This window comes from Apis laboriosa, unplaced genomic scaffold (genome assembly GCF_014066325.1).
Source record: "Apis laboriosa isolate Shangri-la unplaced genomic scaffold, ASM1406632v1 scaffold39_cov144, whole genome shotgun sequence".
Classification (NCBI taxonomy): Eukaryota; Metazoa; Arthropoda; class Insecta; order Hymenoptera; family Apidae; genus Apis; species Apis laboriosa.
The window spans coordinates 732,801-760,036 of record NW_025223140.1 but is presented as its reverse complement, the minus strand read 5'-3'; the positions used below and the strand labels follow the sequence as shown (position 1 = coordinate 760,036).

General features: G+C 18.3%; 1 protein-coding gene across 3 annotated transcripts; it reads left to right on the top strand.

The window, feature by feature from the left end:
- The first annotated feature begins 2,088 nt into the window (after nt 1-2,088).
- LOC122715660 (NADP-dependent malic enzyme) lies at nt 2,089-27,157 on the top strand. 3 transcript variants are annotated; one of them, XM_043938017.1, is made up of 10 exons: nt 2,089-2,288; nt 4,226-4,270; nt 4,342-4,416; nt 5,927-6,080; nt 24,517-24,675; nt 24,913-25,275; nt 25,531-25,842; nt 25,964-26,332; nt 26,485-26,779; nt 26,857-27,157. In XM_043938017.1, exons 1-10 carry the CDS (start codon nt 2,227-2,229, stop codon nt 26,970-26,972), a joined length of 1,950 nt encoding a protein of 649 aa, XP_043793952.1. In that variant the 5' UTR covers nt 2,089-2,226; the 3' UTR covers nt 26,973-27,157. The 3 variants fall into 3 exon arrangements, with proteins under 3 accessions (XP_043793952.1, XP_043793953.1, XP_043793954.1); XM_043938018.1 differs by lacking the exon at nt 4,226-4,270 and having other exon boundaries at nt 2,091-2,288; XM_043938019.1 differs by lacking the exons at nt 4,226-4,270; nt 4,342-4,416 and having other exon boundaries at nt 2,093-2,288.
- The last annotated feature ends 79 nt before the right edge of the window (nt 27,158-27,236 follow it).

Genomic DNA, 27,236 nt, shown 5'->3' with positions numbered 1-27,236 from the left:
TCTATATTATTATTTGTCTGTGCATTTATCAATAATTTCTAAATAAATGATTTTATAACATTTTATTACTATTTATTGTATATGTATTAAAAAGATGACAAAAAAATGAATTTATTGTTTTTTATAAAAAAAAATTTACATCAGTTAATTTTTCTTCCGAAACATTAATGAAACACGAGTACTTACAATGTTTAAAAAAATTATAACACAAAATTTTTTTTATAAAAAATAATAATATATATCGATTTTGAAATGTTTATATAATGTTTATATAAATTCAATATTATTCAAAACAAAAGTTTTCATAAACTCAATATTACCAAGAATGCTTCAAGTAGGTTATAATTGAATAAAAATTAATAAAAAATTATATAAATTTTTAATATATCTATTTATAAATCAATTCTTAATTCGAAAAAAAATCAAAACTGGTCTTATAAAGTAAACATATCAAATTATAATAAAATAAAAGATTAAAATGAAAAAGTCATTTCTATGTCATTCGATATCTATTCGATTTTATTCGATATAATTCGATATAATTATCTATTTATAGATCAGAATGCCTTTAATTCGAAAAAAAATATTACAATTTTTTCTGTACACAATCAAATTATAAAAAAATAAAATATTAATATAAAAATTTATAATATTCATTCATATATCATTAAATCCTAATTCGTTATAATTCATAAATCGGAATATTCTCAATTTGAAGAAAATATCACAATTTGTCCTGCAAAATAAATACAATCAAATTATAATAAAATATTAATATTCATTCAAATAAATCATTCATGATCATTATTCAATTTCAATTTGATATTTTATTATTAATATTTCATTATATTTATATTATTTTTTATAATATTTTTATAATATTATAATATTTATAATATTTATATTATTTATCTATTATTTTCTTATTATACAATATTTTATTAATATTTATTTTATATTTATAATGTAATATAATGTAATAGTATAAAATGTAATAATAAATAATTTAAGTTAATATGATTATATATGTATATATTACTTGATACAGTAATTTACATGTAGTTTACATAGTTTATGTAGTTTATATTGAATGATAGTCCAAGAAATTATGATAAAAAAAATCATATTGCTAAATCATACGATATTGATATATTAAAATTTTTATCATACTTTAATTTCTCACCTTTAATCTTGCACGCGATAGAAAATTTATGGTGATAACTTAATATAAAATATAATATAATAATAAAATAGTATAAAATTGTATCACTGATAATTAATTTTGAACAAGAAATAATATTTTGATATGAAAATTTTTTAATTTTTTATAATTATATATATACTTAATAGATATATACTTAAAAAGCATATCTTTTTTATTCATTGTTATATTTTTCTATATTTGAACAATATAAATGATATATTATTTAAAACTATTTTGATTTATTTGATTTATTATTACTATGTAACATATATTTTTTTCAATATTTGTATTTAATGAGAAGAAAATATTCGTTAATTACATTCAATATTTAAATATCAAAATTCAATTTAATTTTTGCATAATATTCCGTGAAATATAAAGTACGTATAAATTTAATAATTCTTACACGCGATGAAGAATAAAATTTCATATGTAATGATCAATGATTATTATAATTTCTATTCTTTGTTTATATTGTATAAATATATTTCAAACACATTGAATTATTATTTTTATTGTTATATCTGAAATTATTAAGCATTCTATTTCATTATTTTATATGTTTATTATATATAATTATATATAATTATATAAAGTACCATAAAATTTAATGAATACTTTTGTAATAAATTTAATGATTTTATATCTAAATCATCATTCTGTTCTGTAAAAAAAAATTGATCTTAAAGCTAATTTCTATGATGACGAAATTGCAACGAGCACGCGCATAAGCTTACCTTTATAGATTGCGTGCATGTCAGTTACATTTGCGATTTACTCGTGTTTAGTAGAATCGATTTCATTAAACAAAAGTGATTTTAAAAAGAATTTTTTTGTTTTTTTTGTAAACAATAAAAATATAGTGCAGTATATTTCTTATTAAGATATCATATCCTATAAGAAATTATAGTCCATTTTTTTTATTATTAATAATTATAGTCCATAATTTTTATTATTAAATTCAAATAATCACCAATTCATAATAATCAATAAATAATAATCAAAATTCATAATAATCACCAATGGGAAGCCTGCATTCGAAGGATATACGTAATGGAGTCCAAAGTTGCAAAATGAGTAAAATGTGCGTAATAGATATTTTTTAATTTTAATTTAAAATTATTAATTAAAATTTTTATTGCAAAATATTAAATACATATCAATATCTAATATCTTTCTGATAACAAAATTCATCTTGAGAGGATCATAGAAATATCCATATAATAATAATCCATATATAATAATAATAATAATAATAATAATCCAATATAATAACCAAGTTAATATATTTTTCTAATATTTTTTAGAATGTAATTATTGTTTTGATGTTAATTCATAAATATTTCAAATAATTTTTTTAAAAATTTTTCAAATAATTTTCTCAAAAATATGATATATATATAATCTAGATATATATACAAAATAGACATTTTATGATTTTTATGATATTTCTCAAAATTAATGCAATGTATTTAAATTTTATATATATATATATATATTTATATATATATATAATTTTATATATATATATATTTATAAAAATCCTATTATATATATTTATAAAAATATCCTTTATTTAATAATATAAATGAAGATTAATTAATTGCAGTTAATTTTTTTCTATAAATTTGTATTTTTGTGAAAAATGAATAAGACAATGATAGAACATCTATGAAAAAATAAAAAAAAATAATTTTTTTTTGTTTGAAAATAAAAAAATTCTTGATATATGTTGTTTTGAATCTAAATCTGGTCTGTTCATTGATTTTTTTCGTAGGTATTCTTTGTTTTATCTATTTTCCATAAAAATGCTTCAAATTTGTAGAAAAAAATGTTAATAGTTAATTATAATAAAAAATATTTTATAAATATTTTATCTGAATATGTAAAATTAGATATATTATATTAAATATATTTTCGAAAAATATTGAAAATTATGAGATGTCAAATCATTTTATTTCGAATTGTATTATTATTTTATAATTTGCTGCGTAATTTTAACTTTATATAATCGTATGTTGATCAATTTTAATTTTATTGAGATTTATGCATCTTTCTTTTATCACGCGATTTTACTAATTTTGTCTTATCAGAATACTCGAGCAATTACGTTAGTCGTAAAGAAAATAAAAAATTAAAAAAAAAAATCTTATCCTAATAAATAACATATATTTATCTGTATATATTTAATTTTTTTTTTTAAAAACGTGATATTTTAATAATGTAATAATGTAATAATATAAAACATATATAATATATAATGTAATAATATAAAATTTAAATTCATTTTATTTAAATTCATAAAATATTTTCATATTTATAAATTGTAATTATATGATAATGAGTTTTATATTATATGTAAATTATATAAAAATTTTATTATATTTATATTTAATTATTATATTTATATTTATATTTATATATAAAATTTTATTATATTTATATTTTTTATTATATTTTTATTATATTTATATTTATTAATTATAACAAAATATTAAGATGACAAACATTATTATATCAAATATTATTTTATATTTTATATTTTATATTATAATTGTATATACATTATTATATTATACTTTATATATGCAATATTTATAATAGTTTTATTTTTCCACGTATAGTACAAAACTTTCCAATATATATTTTAGTACCATATTATACGATAACAGATTACTGATCTATATCATCATATAATATATAAAAAAAATTTTTAGTTTATATTTAATCAATTACTGCGATATAAAAAAAATGTAAAATTTTAAATATAACTTATTTTGTCTAAGGTATTAAATAATCATATTATTGATATTTTGTTAATTATTTATTTATAATTATTGTTAATTAAAATATAGATTTAAATAAATAATAATTTTTTAAGATTTTTAAATATTCACATAAATATAAATTCCAAATTTTTAATGCAAGTTTGTCGATCACGTGATATAGTATACGAACTAATTTATCAGCATGACGCGGTGGTCATATGAGTAATCGCGTGGTTTAACCTCATTCTTTTAGTAACAAATACAACAGTTTATCGAAAGATGTTCGATCAAATAAGAGGTAATTTATATGAAAATAGCGAGTATGTCTTCAAAACATTTGTTGAAACGATTAAATTGTCACTTTACTAGTTTTTTCCATCAATCGAGTTATTTATGTTATGCTATTGGAGACCTTGATGCCAAACATAATCAGTTGAATGACAGGTAAAATAAAAAATTTTTAATTTTCAAATTTCTAGATAGTAGAAAAATTATAAAATTTTATAATTTAAAACAATTATTTATGGTTATTATTAATGTTGATATTGCATATATTGTAAAGATACTTGCTATAAATATATATCCTAAATATAAGAAATACATTAAATATCTATATAGAAAAATATTGCAGAAAAAGTGAGTATGCTTTAACTTAACTTTAAATGATATACAACATTTTTTCTTTGATTTGTGTATTAATTATATTATATTGATTATATCATTTTATATTAATATATTTAATATTTAATATTATGAATTATAAATTATATATATAATTATATAATATATATTTAATATTTATGAAATTAATTTATAGAATAAATTCATTATTTTCTGTTTGATTCCAGAATTTTGTATTATATAATATAAAATAATATATAAGAATTATATAGAAATTAAAAAAAAGTATTTATACAAAAATTGTGATGTTTTATAATTTTCTTTTTTGAGATTTTTTGAAATTTCTGTTAATATAAAAAAATATAATAATATATTTAAAATTAATTTATTATAAAAAAATATAAAAATATATTTTATAAAATACAGAGCAATGAATCGTTTCATTTTAAGATTAATTTAAAAAAAAGTTGACTATTATGTAATATAAATGTAAAATTTATTCCTTTTCATTCCTTTTATTTAAAGATATATTTTAATTAATATTTTTCTAACTTAATTAAGTTATTTTTATTCAAATTCTTTTCTATAAAATATATTATAAAATATTTAAAATATATTATATATATTAAAATAATATATATATATTAAAATATATTATATATATTATAAAATATATTATAATATATTCATTCTGATTGTTATATTGTGTATAATATTTATCAGTATATAATAATCATGAATAATTATCTAACTTTTTTTATTAAATACATATAATTTATTCATAGCAAATGATGAAAGATATATATTTCGTTCAGTAAGCGACATCGCGCGTCTGCGCGATATGTGCACTTGGATTATATTAGTTATATATACGTTCAGTAACGTAACATTATGATTCCATTTTATTATTACATTTCCATTTTATTGTTTCATTTCAATACAAATTTTGACAGTTTATAAAAGTTCAATGACAAAAAGTTATCTGAAAACTTAAATTTGTCCAAAAAATTTGTCCAGATCCAAAAATTTTTGTATTATTGGTATTCAATATTTTGGTATTGTCTGAAAATCCGATTCAAATATATAATAAATTTACAATCAAAAAATTATTATTTATTATCTATTATAAATATTAATTAATTCCCAAGATTTTTATTACGTACAATAAAAAGTGCAATCACGAATTAAAAATTAATCCATGAGATTTTTTCATTGGCTCATCTGATTGATACGTAACTGAGTTCCCCGCACTCTAACCTCATCATGATGCTACTGCGTTCTGCCGTACCGACATTTCGTCTCAATCAGTCTTAAACTTCACTCGTTTTTACAGACTCCAAAGCAGTACTCATTTAGTCTGTGACAATAATTCTTCGACGATGTCGAGTGTTCAAAGGGATCAACTTGGTCAACGGGGACATGGCGATGCTATGTGTTCTAATTTACTTCGCGGTCTTGATCATCTAAAAAATCCTCGATTGAATAAGGTACGCTAACATAATATGTTTCAATTTAACGATTAGTAACGGCATAATGCCGGTAAAATTGCTGATAGTTTGACATCTGATATTGATGTACTTTGTGCTTAATAATATGCTTCATTTAAAAAAGGATCGTTAACTAGATATTATTAACATCTAAAATTAAGCATTAAATTTGTAGACCAGAAAAAATAATGGCGCCTTCTATTCATTCTTTATTACTGTTTATTGACATGGTATCCAAGGCATTCGTACTTTTATTAAGTCGAAAAGTTTCCTATAATCCGTGAAAATGATATATGCAATCTTATACATTATAGCTTAATTTCTGGCGCGAAATTTGCATATTCAATAATTATTATATTATTTCTAGTATTCAATAACTGAAAATTTTTCATTTTGTTACTTTAGATTATGCATACGTTACCTAAGTGATAATAATTTATGAATGAAAAAATATTCTATTGACATTAGAGATTGTATTTTTATATATATTATATAAATTACAAAATTGCTTATTTTTCTATGTAATGATATATTAATCAAAAAACAATCGTTTTTGTATTTTTTTTACAATCAAACATTTGAATATTTCGAGATAATGAATATTTTGTACTTTATTATTTTATTATTTTACGTATTAATAGGTTATGATGGAAATGAAAGTATATATAAACAAAGATTAATATGTACAAACAATAAAAGAGAAATGAAAGAAAGTGAATATAAATGATTTGCAATAAAACTTGAAGAATATTTATTAATTATTCGGTTATATTGGATCACGTCGTTGCACATAGTCGTGCAATTCTGTGAAATTCACTTTCACGGCATACATACTTATTATACTGAACAAATGGTGATATGACAACCTAAGGATGATGAAATAAATACTTTTTATAAAACGATAAAGCATCACTATCTTTATTACATTTTTCACACATATTTTTATATTTTCATTTTTGTATACTGATGCTCAAATTAATTTATATTTTTATAAAGCTGTCAACAATTTAATAAATAATTCTATCAATATCTATAAATATAATAATTTATAGATTTATAGATATTATTTTTTATAAATTTATAACATGAATATTGATTTAAAAATTTAATAAAATTTGTAATAAAATTAAATAATTTTATATAATGTATTGCCTCCTAATAATTAAATCTAATTTTTAATATTTTTAATTTTTAATTTTTAAATAAAATATAAATATAATAATTTTTAAATAATTAATAATTAAATTAAAAAAATGTTTTAAATAAAAAAATATCATATGTAAAATTGCATGTAAAAAATAAATATTTAATTTAAATTCAACTATTTGAAAAATACTGATTAATTATTAGATAATATTAATTATAAATGATATAGATTTTATGATTTTGCTAAGAGGTACAGTATTATACAAACAGAAAGAAAGAATTTTTTTACTTTGCAATGTTTTTAAACACAGCATGATTGTTAAATCCCAGAAAGATTAAAATAAGTTTTTCGATGACTGTGCAAAGTAGATATCGAATGTTCCACGCGGAAACATTCGAATTTGATTACGAAATCTACTGGGAATTTTGCGGCTAACAGTCGTTCATTAAAGGTTACGATAAATAAATAACTTATAGAATCTATAGAAATTTCAAATTTATTATATCTTTTTATATGATTTTAATGTTTAATTTTTCTTATAACTTTAAATATCCTATAGATTATTTTAATAAAAAATCTATTATTTAATTATAGAATCTATTATTTAATAAAACATAAGATATTAAAAGCAAAAAATGATTTTTGTTATAATTTTTTTATTTTTTTATTCTATTAATGATTTGAATTTTTTTTATATAATTAAAAAATAAGTATATATATTAATATATTAATATATGTCAAAATATGATAATCAAAAGTTAATTAATTGTATTACTTTATACTTATTTTGTAAATGTTATATTTTTAATATAACATTAATATTTTTTCAATTTTTAATCCATATAAAATATGTAACTTATATATTGTATTAATATAATAATTACTATAATAAATATAATATAAAAATAAAAAATAAAATTAGATTTATGATATATTATAATAAATAATATCATTTATTTATATTTAACAAGTTAGATTTCAACATATTTTTATAATTAATAATTTAAAAAAAAATATTGCATATATCACTGTATTTAAAATGTTACGATGAGAAAAACAGAGAATTTTTAATGTAGTTTATATATGATAAAAAGTGATAAAAATTTTTTCGAAATATTTATTAAGGAATTAAAAAATTCTATGAATAATTTCGATTTGTCAAGTAAAAATGGAAGAATAGATGAGTCATAAAAAAGATAGAAATAATTCCATTAGAAATAGTTCCAGTGCTTAGTAGACTAAGAACTAAAAGATTGAACATGTACAACGTTGTACGTCTATCTAACTAATATCACTTTCTAAATATCATTCTGCGCTTGAAATAATTAAATTTTAAATTAAATCTTTTTTTACTTCTATATCAAAAATTGAAATACATAAAATATCATTTTTTACATTAATGTTTTAAATAATGAAATTTTATAATAGAATTTTTAAAAATAACTTAAATTTTTTTTATTTTTGACATAAAATTTTATGCTCTTTAAATTTTTTGAAATTTATTTTTTGAGATGAAATATCTAAAATAGATTATTTGAATATCTCGATTATTATTAATAATAGAAAAAAATGTTAATTTGCATAGTTATTATCATGCTATCGCTTGATGATAACAAAATTTTGATACAAATAATTTTTTTATTTATAGACATATAAAAGTCATATGAAAATTAATTTTATTTTTTGAATTAAATATTAAAGAATAATTTTTCACATAAAGTAAATTATTTTTTTCTTATAGATTTTCTTAATCTTAAATTATAAATTATTGTATGTATTTTAAAATAATATATAAAAAACATCATTTCATTTAAAAAATGAAATTGATTTTTTGATGAATTCTATATTTTTACAATTATTAAAAAAAATATTTATATCAAAAAAGATGTTCTATTTGTATTACTTGGTACCATGTATGTTTGGTCTAATATATATTTTATATATAATAATATATTTAATATATTATTATATATTTATAATAATAGCTTTATAAATAGCTTATTAATGCTAATAATAGCATTAATAATAGCTGAGATATTCAATAAGCTTGTTTTAAATCTGAATGTATCATACTCTTTTTCTTTTATCATTCATACTCAAGGACAATTTGAATGGATTTGATTAAGAAAAGGATGAATTCAATTCTAACAAACGTTTCAACATTTATTGATTATTTAATCAAAATTTAAGTTTAAATTTAAATAAATTATTACTTTTATTCATTCAAATGAAGGAACTAAAGTCTCAACTAATTTAAAAACATCAGTCGATGATTCCGCTATCTCTCTTCATTCTCTATTTTTGCATTCTTTATGCAAAAAATATGCACGTCATGCTATCATTCAACAACTCGTCAGGAATCAGCTCATATTATTCGATAATAATTGTTTTGCAAATTGTCTACTGAAATTTATATATTTATTATATATAATTTTTTATAATATAGATATTTTTTAGGAAATAAGTTATTATTATTTATTTATTTTTTTTTTCGTTTCATTAGTTTTGATAATTTTGATTGATGATTTTGATTATAAAAAGTAATTAAAATAAATGAAATATTTTTGAAATTAAATTTTATATAAATATAAAAAATATTCTATATTATATATATAAAAATAAATAAAAATAAATATTTTATTCTATATTATATATTATATTCTATATTATATATTTTAAATATTCGAATATTAGCTTAAATTTATTCTATATATTTCAGATTTATAGATTTATATTATTTTACTTTTATGTTTTGGAATTTATTAATCTTTAAATACGTAACATTTTTATATTTCATATGAAATTTTAATAAAAATGAAATCATTCATATTATGTAAGTTATTTTCAAATTACTAAATTATATTTTAAATGTGTGTAAACAAATATTTTTTTTTATATTATTAAATTTATGTAAATTTATATTGTTTTTTCTACTTTATTAATTTAGAAATAGAATTTATTGCTAAATACTGCATTTTATACATAATATATAAACAAATTACAAATTAATTATTGTATAAAATACAACATATATATATTCAAATTATTAGTAAATTCTTTTCGTTAATAGAATAAATAAATTTGAATAAAATTGCATTATAAAATGATAAATGTTACAAAAAAACATTAATTATTTAAAATTCTTTTATTCAACTGATTATATACTCAAAAAAAATGAATATATATTTAAAATATCTGAAAATATTTATATTTTGGATATTTAAATTAATTTTTTATAATTCATTTCTCATAAAATATATATTCTTTCATATAAACATCTTTCTTATAAATGTTTTTACTTTAAAAATTGTTTAATTTCTAATTGTTACGTGACATATTTATAAATTTGATTTTTCCTCACCGTTTATCCAAAATCTGTTCTGCAATTATATTCGAATATAATCTATGTTCTATTAACATTTCTTCTACATAATAAATTATTGTTGACTTAATCAATTTAGTGATCGATATAACAAACTAATTACATAATAAAAATTATATAAGTTTGAATTTAGATCAATTTTGATCTAACTATATATTTGATATAACTATATACTCCGTGAATCAAAAATATAAAATTATATGTGGTAAAATTTTTCTTTACTATTTTCTTCTAATTTCATCGAATACTTTTTAATCTTATTATTATCACATAATCTAATTTATTTATAATAGTATAGCGATTCAAATATTATAATATAAAAAACTCTTAAAAATCTAATAAACACTAGTATAATTATAATTATATATATAATATATATATATATATATATTAATAAATAATATTATGCATCTATATATTTGAGCGTGATTCGGATATATTTCGAATGATTTATATTGGATTAGCTTGGACTTAAAAATATATAGTATATCATAGAACAGAGCTATAAATAGAATTGTAATTTATCATTATTGACATTATTGAACAACTATAAATAAAATTATAATTATATTTAAAATTAGATATTATAATTGTAATTATCATTATTGATATATTAATAAATATGGATAATACTGATATCAATAATAATTTCATATATCGAAAATAATGTTGAAATATTGATAACAAATAATGATTGGATTTTTTTTCTTATTCAAAATTATTATCATTTATAAATTAATGATATTTCATTAAATTTTCAATATATTCAAAATATTAAAATATCAATAATATGAATAGAAGTGGAAGTAGAAATTTATTACAATATAGTTATTTAATAAAACCTTAATAATTATTTTGAATAAGAAAAAAAGAAGATATTTATTTCTATTCATTTAATCACATCTATCTTTAAAGATGTTACGACGTGATATGAAAAAATTAAAACTGCAATATGATATGATCTAATCTTGAACATTAAATTAAAATTTTAATTTATATCAAATTTTTATTGCGATTATTTTTTAATTTTCAAAATAAAAATGAAAACTTTTCCATATTATAAATTGAATATTATTTATACATTTGTGATTGTATGCTACGACCATCTATTATTTATCTATTGTTTGTACAAATATATTATGATAACCAGCATTAAAAATGTATAATGAGTGAATTATCTCAATATTGCTATCATTGTAATTTCGGTTATCGTAATTTCAGTCATCATTTTTGTTTAATATAGTAATAGGAATGACGATAATGCGATGTCATATTCTTTTTTTGAAGGAATTGCAGGGGAATTGCGCTTTTAGTAATGGAAGAGATAACTAGTCTGGCAACATTAATGGGAAAAGAATCGCAATGATCATGACAAATTGAAGTTTATCTTTTTTAAAATTTTTGATATGATTTTTCGAATTTCTTATTGTTTATAATAATAAGACATCAATTTTGACATTGGTTTTTCTGTAATATATTAATAAACCATAACATTTAAATCAGATTTCTTTGCATTTATAATTATTTGTATGACTGATTGACAAAATGAAAGTATTTTTTATTGAAATTGCAAATCAAAGATTATATATATATATAATATATATATAATATATATTATATATATTATAAATTAAATCAAATAATAGAAAAATTTCAGAAAATTATAAAATGATAAATTTATTATTCTACAATTTGATGCAAAATATAATTAAAATAAATCAAAATAGAATATCAATATTAATTTTTCATTATGATCAATCGTTATTAACAGTAAAGGAGAAGAAATTAACGAAAATTTTGATATATACAAATTATCAATAAATAAAAATTCTGCAAAGCTAAAGAACGCGGGTTATAAATATTATCATTGTATATATAATATTATAAATATTATCGTTATATATAATGAAAATATATAATATAAAAATATATAATAAAAAAATTAATATTTCTTCTTTATAATAACTAAAATAATTGTGTATTATTTTCGAGTTTATCTTTTAATAAATTAAAACAATACATTTAAAATTTATTTAAAATTTAATAAGTTTTTGTATATGAATTATAATAAATTATTTTATAAATTAAAATTAAAAAGAATCATTTAAATAAATTAAAAAGAACTATTTATAAAAAAAAATTGAATTAACTTTAACATATATATTATTGTTACATCACAAAAACACTTAGTATATCTTAAATGAAAATTGTATTTTATTGTAAACTTCAAATTATAAAAATTTTAAAAACTATTAAATATTTATTCCTATCCCTATAGATCTCTATAATATTATATATTTCTAAATAGAATGATCATGTCTATCAACATAGAAATTTTCAACTCAATTGAAATCTTTACATTCTTCTCATATAGATATAAATAGCATTCAATAGTAGTGAAAAATTTCTATTAATATCTGGAAATAATAAATATCTATAGTTATAATTTTATTTTTTACTATTTCTCAAAATTTCAGTATAATGTTTAGATTATATAGTACATAAATCAATAACATATCAATAATCGATAGTTATAACTTTAGTTATAGCTATCCTTAATAATAGTAATATTTACTTTAACATTCTCCTCATTAATTTTTGGTAAAAAATAAATTTTCAAAATAAGTTTTTTAAAAACTATGTTACTAATAAAGATTTAAAGAGAGAAAAAAAAAAAGAAAATAATACTTTCATATATACTCAGTACTTTTGTGAATTTATTTGTATAGATGACATTTTTGATTTTAATATACAAGTAGTGAGAATAGGAATAATATGACGTCATGATAAGAACTTTTATGATTATGACATCAGATCATACGAGCATTTAAGAAAATAAACATGTATATATCTGTTTATATCAAAATATTATAAGACAGAAAACAAAGTAGAAGTGCATAGAGTTATTTCTATGCATTACAATACATTCTTATGTTACATTAAACAACGTAATACGATCAAGGTTAAAAGAACGAACGTAACGAACATAACGAACATAACAATGTTTGCTTTTTACTTTTTAACTATACTGAATGAGATATAATACTTGAAATTTGATCCAATTCTTTATCTGATTTATATTCATTTCCCTTATTTTGTTTAAGTCAAATGCGTAAAAATCATTTGCCCAGATAAACATCCGGATTCGATTTTAGCTATTCTAAAATGGGTGCTACTATACTAGACTCATTATATATATATATATATATATATATATATTCATACTATGCATCGCATTTTTAACGAGGGCATAATAAGATTACATACAATACGCAAAATGTGTACCAAGTACTGAGAGATTCTTGGAATAAACTCGTTTCTTGACTTCTAGAGTTCAATATCGATCGCTTGTTAACCCTTTAGAACTCCTAGCAACCGTTTCCATCGTGAATCGTTTGTCATGGTATTCTAGGATCCTGTAGAGAATTCGCAATGGATACGGATTGGTGGGATCTTGTACCGGACTTTCACAGAACTATACGTGTTCCTGAACCTCTACTCGCTTTGGATGGAAGGGTATTTTTGATCTACAATGTTATAAAAAGTATTATGCACATATCTTTATTTTCAAGTAAAGCGATTTTTTTATTAAATTTTGTATCAGGAATGCGGAATGAAACATAGAGGAAATTTTTTTTTTTCTATTCATAATTAATAGAAAGCAAAAATTGATATAATGATATTAAAACATTCAAATCTAAATTTGATCAATAAATTTTTTGAGACAAAAATTATTTTTATTGATTTTATAAATTTTTATTTGGTAATTTAATTTTTAATACCAACAAATAACGTTTGTCATATAAAAATAATTTAGATTTAGAATTTAAAATTAAATTAAAGAAAATTATTATTTTGTAACTATTTTTAATTTGAATAAAATTTATATTTTAAAAATAATTGTATATTTTCATTTTAAAATATCAAATTTATATATTTGTAATATATAACTTTGAAAAGAAAAAAATATTATAAATAAAAAAATTATAATTATATAATAAATAAATAAAAAATATTATAATTAATATTTTTTATTTATTTAAATAAATAAGATATAAACAATATAACCAATATAAACAAGAATTAAAAAGTTAAAAGATATATCTAGAAGAAATAAAAAAATTAAAATTTCAAAGTCTTTGAATTTAAAAAATTAATTTTATAGAAACTATTTTTTTATATATTACATCTGAAAAATTAAAAATAAATTTTTTTCATTATTTACAAATATAATCACATAATTTTGATTTTTTCATTTTATTTTATTTTTTATTTTCATAATAGGTATTAAATTTTTTCATATAAAATAAAATAACTATTAAATAGTGATAATACTATAGAATACTGATAATATTATATAATATTATGATAATGATAATACTGATAATATTATATAATATATAATATATACTACAGTAGCAATAATTAATATTAAATGCTATAATAAATATAAATAATAAATTGATGTGCAAATACTTTTTGTAATTTTTATATATCTCGGAAGTTTTCAGAATTATTCAGTGTTATTCTTAAAATTTACTTTTTTGATTTTTATTTTAATTTTTATTGAAGAAATTTATTTAATTAATTATTTATTTAATTAATTAAATAAATAAAATTATTTATTTAATTAATTAAAACATTAAATAAATTATTAAATAAATAATCTTAATTTTTTAAAGTTTTTTAAAGTTTTTTAAAGTTTTGAAAACTCGAAATATTGAAAAAATTTAAGATTATATAAAATAAAAGATTAAGTATCGAATCAATTTTACAATATATATATTATATATCTTTAATCATTATTTATAATTTTCTATAATTGAAATGTTGTTTTAAAAAAATTTTTTTTCTGAAAAAAATTTTCACAAAAAAAAATATTTTCATAATTATTATTCAATGAATATTTAAGTAATATTCAAATAAACTAAATATGATTTCTTTTACATTATTGTATTATTTTTTGCGGTTATTTGTTTATTGATATTTGAGTTCATAGTCAATAATTTTTTATGATTGTAACATTACATAATATATTTTTCTTAACATCATTAATATTATTCTTTTTATATCTTCTTCAATTTTCAAACAGTAGATAATTGCGATAATTCATTTTTCGTTTTTAATATCTTTGATTTTGAAATTTTATTCATTTAAAATATTCGTTGATTATTAATATCTATATATTTAATTATAAAATAATATTTTTAAATTCTAAATATATATTAATATTATTATATTACAATATGATATTACAATGATATTATGAAATAAATATAATATTAAATATATAATATAATAAATGAAATTTTTAATTTAAAAAATATTTTATCTCAATATACAGTCACAAATTCTGAAAAAAATTAACTCTTCACCAAAATTATCGTAAAATTGGTACATATTAACTATTTATCATTAAATTATTTTATAAGAGAAAATGAAAAAATAAATAAAAAAAAGTAAATAAAATAGATATAATTTATTTAATTTTAAATTTTGTTTTGGATCAAAATTGATTTAGCTACCAATCTAAAAGAAAAAAATTGTTATGGATAATATTAATATGTGCATACTTTTATCGTTTGTTCTCTAAAAATTAAAAAATAGAAATATCAATTAATAAGAAATCCATTTAAATCCATTAAATTAATCACATTTCGATTAATAAAGTTAAAAAATGTTAAAAAATGTTTTTGAAATTGATATTCTGAATGATAGAACGAATGATAGATTTCTTTTTATTTAAATGATAGAATTATTTTTATTATTCGTAATAAATAATTTTTAATATTAAAAAAATTTAAATAAAAAATTATTTATAAAATGAATTTATCATATTATGAATTAATCTTTTAAAATCATTAATATCTTAAAATCATTAATATCATTTAAAGAATTAAGAATTCGGATATTTCATTTTTATAATTTTCAAGATTTACTATTTCTCTAGAGTCAAAATTTTCCATTCCATTTTGCAAATGTGTTTGCAAATATGTATAAATATTTGTATACAAAATCATGATAAAATAAAAAATTTCGTACGATTTTAATCGAATTATCGTCCAAAAAATTTTGGTTTGATTATATTGAAAACTACTTTCATTGTTCTTGAAAGATACTACATCATCTCTTTCGTTCCTTCATCTCTTCGTCTCCTGCATTTCTCGTTGCGAAATTTTGAAAGTTTGCGCAAACTTAATGTAGTTGAATTATATAAGAATTTAAAGTGAATTGTCTTCTTGTTACTTTGAGAAAAATTGATTATATAATTAACAAATGAAATTTTACTGTTGCAGTTAAATTATGCAAAAGATTAAGTAATAGATAAATTATAAAGTTTTTTAATTAAAATATAGGAGATAAACATTAAAATATTTTCTTTTATAAAAGATTTTCACTTAATTTTCCATAGAATTCTGAAAATAAATCGAAAAAGATTTAGATTAAAATATAATTTAGAAATGGAAAATTCAGAGATATTAAAAAAATAGATATATTAAAACGTTGTTTAATTGAATATTGATTATTCAAAGATTAATCATGTCATTAATTATATGTATATATTAAAAATCAATATATCTAATATTTATATTTTGGAACACGATTTAAATATCTAAAAATGATTAATTGATTTTTTGCAATATATTTTTTTTATTAATTATATATTTTTTACGTAATAAATATCCATATTTGAAAGTTGTTTAATTTTTAATTATTTTATTATAATTTCATCATATTCACAAATTTGATTCTTCCTAACTGATTAATCATTTATCCAAATGGATTTGTTTCCCAATTAATTCGGATAATACGTTCTACTATAATTTTTTTATTAATAGTAAAAGATTTAATTGAATTTAAATAAACAAAAATAAACTATGTATTTAAATTATTATTATTATCTTAAGCTTATAAATATCTTTTCATTTTATTTTAAAATAAAATAAGTAATTTTTCAAATACTTAAAAAATTTTAATAAGACAAAATACATAAATATTACAAAAAAATATAAAAATCCACACTTACTGTATCTTATTATATCTTACTTTCATCTCATGCTTTTAATCTTTTATTTTATTAATAATCAATATCAATTATTTTTATATATAATAGAACCATTTTCAAATTTTCCGCATAACTCTACATTATTTCGGTTTTAGAATTTTAAACAGAGAAATATGAAAGTCTTAGTTTAATGCAATATTTATTTTAGTAATTATGATTATTTATTTCGTACAGAATGTAGAATGATAAGAAGTTAAATGATAAAAGTTGATTAGAATAAAATATATTAAATTTTATTTTCATTAAAATTGAACACTTATTAGACATTTCGATTACCAATTTTACTAAATGATACTTGAAACTTTGAAATGTTTCGAAATTCAAAAAATTTCATAAACTTCAAAAATTTTTTACTATTTTTATAAATTAAAATTCTTAAAAGTTAAACAATAAGTATAAATAGATAAATAATTGATTTTGTTTTTAGATTTATTTTATTTGTCATGATTTTATTCATATCATGATTTTGTCATGATTATTATTATTTTTTTATTTAATTATTATAATAATTTACATCATGAAAAAATCGAAATTTTTTACAAGTTGAAAAATTGACTATGTTACTATTCGCTTATAACATAAATCTGAATTTGAAAAATTTCAGAAATAAAAATTTGCTAAAATTCTAGTTTCTGATAAAATTTTTTTAGATTAAAATACAAAAAAGAAAAAAATATTTTTGGATTTTGAAAGTTTTAAAATTCATCTCACAAAGTTTCGCGCATCTGAAAATTACATTTCAATTCATATATAATTTTTATCTATTTTTTATTATACATAAGTCATCTAATTTTTATTTATTTTTCTATATATTGAAATATTTATCGTATAATGTTTAAGTTTTTTTTAAAATAAAGATTATATAATAAACGAAAAGATAAAATAAAAGATGTGATTAGTTTTCTTCTCTGCTTTTAATTATAATATAAAAGTCAATTGAGGTTGTCAATGAATGATCTAAGAAACAAGATTATTCGAGTCATTGTCAACGGTCGCAGAATCGATGGAAAAATACTAGTGCTTTGACCCTGTGCTGACTGGCTACTTTCAGCTTTAGACGAATCTCAATGAAATCTCTTGTTAAAAACGTTTCTGATCAAAAGAATAATTTATAGGAAAGTTTTATGTGTGTTATGTGTTTTATGAATTCTTTTTATGTTATATGAAAGTTATTCAGACAACTTTAACTATCAAAATATAATTTTAAAAATCTATTAAATGTTGAAATCTATTAAATCTATAAATACGTCTACTTTGATGTATATTTCAAAATTAAAATAGAAATAAATTTTCATAAAATTTCAAGCGTATAGAAAATACAATTTAAAAACTATATATATAAATTTCGATGATTTATCTTTTAATCATTTTCAATATTTATATTTATTATTATACATATATTCGCGAGCATTTATTATTCGCGAGATTTATAAATAACTTATTCGGAGAAATTTTTCATAAAAACTCTTTCTGTTATTATTGCTTTTATTAAATCTAAACAAACGATGATGTTATTTGAGAAATTTATTTAGCCGATTCATATCGGCACGGTGACATATTCTAAACGCAACTAATTCAAATAACATTGTTCTAGTTCGAGAAATCTATAAGAAAGATGCGCTAATCTGTTGCTGTTTATCGTGAGATTTTTATACAAATCACAAATCATCCAAGCGAAGAATTTTTTCGAACTTAGACGGTGTTGCAAATCGGCCGCGATATTATTAGTTATTGCCGTGCTTCACGGGAAATTGTGATTTTCCTAATTAATTCAGAAAGGGATTTTTTTTGAGGACAAACTTCATTTGCAAATAAAGTCTCATGGTGATCACGTTATAGTCTGACCGCCAGATACGTTAATTAGATATTTGTGAATATATCATGATCTGACTATTACACACGATTACCAATCGTTGCTTGCTAAAAAGATCTTATTGTGAACATGTTATAGTCCGATCGCCGAATACGACAATTACGTTAGTTTTATTTTAACACCACATCATGTTCTGACTGTTGGACACGATTACCTGCTGTGACATGAGAAAGACTCTGCTTCTAATAAACATATACTCCGCACGTATTGTCCATTTATACAGTCCACTCATCTTTAAGAAGTATACCACTTGTTACGATATCGAAGAATATTCTACAAATATCCAGTTATTAGTTTACATCCATTAAACTATTATAATAATATTGTTATGGGCGCAAACATATATGTATGTTATATTTGAGTTATATATAATTTATCATATTAATTATATTATTATAATATATTATAATATATTAATATACATAATACATAATTTTTTAAACTTAAACTTAAATTAATAATAATAATAATATATGAAAATGATGAAAATAATGAAAATAATTAATATATAATACATATATATTAATAAATTATATTTTAATTATTTTATTAATAATTAAAATAGTAATTGCTTGCAATAATAATTAAGATAATTATTTGCAAAATTTATTTTGATGAGAATAATTGCAAAAGATTTAAATTTCTATTGATTCTACTGATATAAGTATAAAGTTCATAAGAATAAATGTAATATTTTATTACATTTATTATACATAAAAAGTGGCAAACAAAGAAAAAAGTTCATAAAGATAAATCATTGTATGATATTTTGACAATCATTAGTTACAAAATATACGTAATATAAAATTTCGTTTAATTATTAATTAATTAAAATAAAATAATGTAATATATCATAAAATATCTATTATATCATATCTATTGCTTTACTCCTCTGTTTATTAATCGAACGAAATCGTAATAAATTTTATAAATGTAAGTAATCAATAATGGAATGCATAATTCCATGGCAGTATATCGCAATTGAATGCATGATTTAATAGCAGTTACGATAACATGGTTTATTGTTTCTGATTAATGAAAAAATATTACAATCGATTTTTTCAATAATATTTAACAATTTGAAAGTTATATTTGAAGAATGTATGATGTGGTATAATAGTAATGCATTATATTTCGAAAATATAAAGAAAATGCAAATGTATATTTATTGTTAATAGTCTATTAAAATATAAAATAAATAACTAAACAGAAATTTATTAATTTCTTATTTATGATATAGAATTAGAATTAGTTATTTTGCATTGAAATTGAAAAAAATGCAATTTATCATAGTAATAATGATAGAATAATAGAATAAATATAAAAATTAAAATAGAAATTTATTAAAAATATCAAATCTATAACAAATGTTAAATTATTTAAGTATAAAGAATCATAAAAGAAAGAAACAAGAAAAATACAATTAATATATGATCTCTATTGCTAATTTGTTAAAATGGAGAAAATTTAAATAATAATAAAAAATAATAAAAAAAATATCAATTGTAAAAAAAATAATATAAATAATACAATATTGATAAATTGATAGTTATAGCATATAAATTATAGCAATTAATATAAAGATAAAGAAAAATTTTTTTACATATTGAATATAGGAAGACACTGGAACGAATGAATATTTAACAATTAATGATACAATCAATTTTTCAAGTACTTATTATTGTTTTATTATTATCTGAATAAATATGTTATCGCTTCTCGAATTCTCTATAATTAATCAATAATGTACAGAATAATAATTTCTATTATATATAATATAATATATTTATAATATAATATAATTGGAATTATATATATAATTGTTATAATATAATTGGAATAATAGTAAGAAATTATTCTATTATTTAATTATTATAAATCAATTGTGTTTTCAAACAAAAATAATTGGAAATTGATTGGAATAGTTTTGATTAAATAAAATAATAAAATAATAATATTTAATATAATAAATAAAAATATTTGTAGAAATTGTATAATTATAATATTGTAAAGTTTAAAAAATTATGTATTATGTATATTAAATTATAAATATTTTAATTTCTGTATTAAATTTAATTTTAAGTAAATTTTATTACATGTATTAAATTATATAACATGAAATAATATAAATAATTATTTTAACATTACTTTTAAAAGTTATATTCATTATTATTATAATTATTATTATTCATTATTATTATAATTATTCATTATTATTATAATATATTAAACAAATATTTAACTATTATTTTATTTAATGAAAATTATTTCAATAATTATTTTCAATAGTTTTAGTTGCAAAACTCATATTTTAATTTGAAAAAGTTCTTTATGTCAACTTTTTTAAAAAAAAAGTTGATTTAAAATACTATGATATAAATTTTAAAAAATTACACTATATATATACTATATTTGTTCTGTCAGATTTAAAAAATTTTAAGCCTTCCTAGAATAACTTCCAAAAAACTTCATTAAAACTTTAAAATATAATCAATATTATACAGGAATTATACAGGATTGTATATTTTAATTCTATAAATCTTATAAATACAAAAATCGATATAACGTCATTATATTGTTATATAATAATTCATACTTATCGGTTTCCTTATTTGATTATAGTTATAGATATAGTTATAGATATATAGATTAAACTTGCTTCTAATAAGTATTCTGAGCTGTTATGCCATCAAATCTTCAATTTATTAAATGAATAAGTGATTAATTTAAATTTTTAATATTAAAATTATGGACTTATAATGAATATCTAAATGTATATAGATATAATTATAGTAATTGAAATAATGAAAATAAATAGGTATATCTGTAATTATTTTTCCAATAAAGAAAAATATTAATTTATCAAAAAATGTTTCTATATTTAATATAATATTTTATATTATATTTTATAATATATTTTGTATTTTATATAATATTTAGAATTTATATATTTAGAATATAGAATTTATAATAATTATAAAACAAAATATTTGAAATTCGTCATTTAGTAATTTTAATTTTAGTATTTTAATATTAATAAAATAATAAATAATAGATAATATAATTTAATTCTAATATTAAGTTAAGTCTCGATATTATTTTCAATAGTTTTTACAAATGACATAGAATAAATCAGTTGTTAATGATGTAGAATTTATTTTCATGTTTATAATAACATAAGATATAAAAAAATATGCGTTAAATAGTTGTATAAATTGAATTGATAAACATTTCACAAACATGATATTGAAGTTTAGCATTCTTTTTTCTTTAATTGAAACTGTGTTCTTGACCTTGAAGGAACAATTATATAGATTGCGATAAATAAAATCAATAAAAGTAATTATATAATATGTGACCACTTCTATCATAGCAGATAATATTGTAATATAATATATGTATACTGTTCTTTGCTCTATGATATTAATGACTTAATTGAATTATCTAACTGACATTTAAAATTAACGATGCATTATAGATAAATATTCCATTTATATTATTAATTATCCAAAAATATATATATTATTAATTACCCAAAAAACAAAATTGCTTGAAATTGTTTTATTTTTAAGTATTTTTATTTATAATGTATATACTTTTATCTATATTAATAAATATTTTATATTCTGAATGAAAATTATAACTTGTATTAATATATATAATATTTACTTAATATTTATTTTATTTTTATTTACAATTTTCACATTCAAAAGAAATTGATTTATTGTATTTAATATAATAATTTACATATATAGAATATACAGAATAAATTTATGAGAAAATTATAATTTCAAAAACATTTTTATTACGATATTTTAATAATGATTTTTAATTATACAATATTATTATGAAATATTAAATTATTTATTCTTCGCTTTTAAATATTCAAGGTATTTGGATTATTAAATAAGTAAATCTTTGAACAATAAATATCAATCATTCGAAAATTTACATTCTGATTGTATTGATTAATTCTTATCTACACATGTGATATATATTCATTTCAATTATTTCTTATTAAATTTCTTAATATCATATGGATTTTATTATATTATATTTATTATATTATATTTATAAATTTTACAATTTAATTTTCTGTATATTTTCAAAAAATATTATTATTTAAGAAAGAAGATAGATAACTTAGAGATAAGTTAAAAAAAAAATATGAAATAATAAATTCTTTTTTACTAGATACATCTTCAAATTAGTATAAAAAATTATTTATAACTAGAAAGAAATTTAAATAAATAAAAAAAAAAAACATACAAAATATAAAAAAATTATAAATGGAATGTACATTGAATTAAATTTTAATATTTAATTTTTCTTTTATAGTGAAAAAAAATATATGAACTATATAAAGTCATAAATTTATCATAAAATATCTTTTATTATATTTATTTAATAATAGGACCAAAAAGAAGATTAAAAAAATTAAATTTATAAAAAAAATATATTAATATGAAAAATATATTACAAAATTTTATTTTGTATTTTAAAATTTCTTTTTAAAAAAATGAAATTAATAAATTGTATTATATTTAAATTCTGATTTAAAAAATGATAAAATGTAACGATTATATGACATAATACCAAATAAAAAAAATAGATAGTCTTTCACTCACATTCACTAGCAACAGGAATATGCTCATTAACTTTTTCTAGACCATAATAAAATAGTTCCTGTCAATGTTAAATTATTCCATGATTTATTTCTATTGGATTTATTCAAATCCAAATTAAATTAAATCAAACAAGTATATTCATTTTATTTCTTTTTGATATTCTATTTTGATAAATAGATAAATAAAATTATAAATCTATTTTTTAATATTAATAAAAGATAATAAGATAAATAAAACTGTTTTAAAAAATAATTTAAAAAAATTATTATTTATATTAAAAAAAAAAATTATTTTTAATAATTATTTTAAAATGATTTTTATGATCTATATTTTATTTTAGGGAATGGCCTTTTCTCTTCAAGAGAGACAAATATTAGGTATTCATGGTCTTCTTCCAGCAGCTGTGAAAAGTCAGGATGAACAACTAGAACTCTGCCGTTTAAATCTGGATCGTTATGATAATGATTTATCAAAATATATATATCTCATAGGATTATTAGTATGTATAAATTATTTCATTTTTTTTTTTCTATCAATATTTTATTTTATACATATATCTATAATAATTTGGAAAGATATTGCTTGAAATATAATAAAATAAATAGGACTTCAAGTAAAATTATTGTTTTTTATTAATTGTTTTAAAAATATATATATTATTTTTTTTTTTATTAAATTATGAAATTTTATTTTATTGAATTAGAAATGTAACCATATATTATTTATATTTTTATAGGATAGAAATGAAAAGCTTTTTTATCGTTTATTGGAACAGAATGTAGAGAAAATGATGCCTTTGGTGTATACACCTACAGTAGGTTTAGCATGTCAGAAATTTGGTCTGGTTTACAGAAGACCACGTGGTCTTTTTATATCTATACACGATAAGGGTTATGTTTATGACATTTTGAATAATTGGCCTGAACATGATGTAAGGGCCATTGTTGTTACTGATGGTGAAAGAATATTGGGATTGGGTGACTTAGGAGCATATGGAATGGGAATACCAATTGGAAAACTATCTTTATATACTGCTTTGGCTGGAATTAAACCTCATCAATGTTTACCAATTACTTTAGATGTTGGTACAAATACTCAGGTTGGTGAAAAAATTTCTAAATAAATTAATTATGCAATAAAATAAAATAATTATCAATTATTAACAATTAGTAAAAATAAGATATAGTCTTTTTATTTACAGATTATATTAATTATATAAAGACAATTTTATTATATTTTATTATATTTTATTATATAATAAAATATAATATGATATAAAATATAATATATTATTAAATACCAAAGTTTAATAAAATTATTAAATATTTAATTCTTGTATTTAATTCTGTTTTAGTCATTACTTGATGATCCTCTCTATATTGGCCATAGGCATAAGCGTATTACTGGTAAAGAATATGATGATTTTCTGGACGAATTTATGGAAGCTATCATTAAAAGATATGGACAGAATACTTTAATTCAGTTTGAAGATTTTGGAAATGCTAATGCATTCAGATTACTTAATAAATATCGTGATTATTACTGCACTTTCAATGATGATATCCAAGGAACTGCTTCAGTTGCTGTAGCTGGTTTACTGGCATCTCTTCGTGTTACGAATACAAAGTTATCAGAAAATACAATTGTCTTTCAAGGTGCTGGAGAGGTAAATAACATTAATATTTTATATTTGATTTAAATTTTTATTAATGATGCATAAATCCATAATAAAAATCATAAATATGAAAATGATATATATATTAAAATATTTCATTTATTATTTGTAGGCTTCATTAGGTATTGCATGGTTATGTGTTATGGCAATGCAAAAAGAAGGTATTAGTATAGAAGAAGCCAAAAGTAAGATCTGGATGGTTGACTCAAAAGGATTAATTGTTAAAAATCGCATAAGTGGTGGATTAACAGAGCATAAATTACATTTTGCTCGAGATGATAAGCATATAGATTCTTTATTAGAAGTTGTCAAATATGCAAAACCTACAGTACTTATTGGTGCTGCAGCAGTTGGTGGTGCTTTTACCACAGAAATATTAGAAGAAATGGCAAATAACAATGAAAAACCTATAATATTTGCTCTCAGTAATCCCACAAGCAAAGCAGAATGTACTGCTGAACAAGCATATATTGCTACAAAGGTATTATCTTGAATTATATTTTTGAATTATGAATTTTCTATTTTAATAATTTAAATATTAAATTTTTCATTTTATTGAAAAATATAACGTAAATTGAAAAATATGATAAAATACACTGAAAATATTTAATATTCATTTTTAATTAATTACAGGGAAGATGTATATTTGCTAGTGGATCACCATTCGCACCAGTAACATATGATGGTAAAACTTTTTATCCTGGCCAGGGAAATAACAGTTATATTTTCCCTGGTGTTGCATTGGGTGTGATATGCTCTGGTATGCGCATCATTCCTGAAAATACATTCCTTATTGCTGCAAAATCATTGGCCAATATGGTTTCTAATGAAGATTTAGAAAAAGGAAATCTGTATCCACCATTGCAAGATATTCAAAAATGTTCATTAACGATAGCTGTTGATGTGATGAAATATGGTTATGAAAATGGTAAGATATTTCTAACATTCCTATATAATTATAGATAATTATTATATAAACTAGAAAGATTTATTTCTTCTTTATAGATATTGCTACAGTTCATCCTCAGCCCAAAGACTATAAAGAATTCATTAAAGCACAATTATATGATACAACTTATAAACCATCAATTCCTCCAATATATAATTGGCCTAATTTGTAATTTTGACTATCATCGTGTTATATACGAGGTTTTAATAAAATCTGAATAGATCGATTGTTTGATGAACGCGATATTTATATAATGGTGTATTTTTTTTTTTTATTTGTCATGATATTGTAAGAATCTGTTGAGCAGGTTCGAATAATAACTATTATATGTATATGTATGAGCTATGTATGAATGTGTATTGTAAAAAAGTAATTTGAACAAAGATATACATATATATATCTTATTATTGTATAAACGTATCGATTTGAGTGTTTT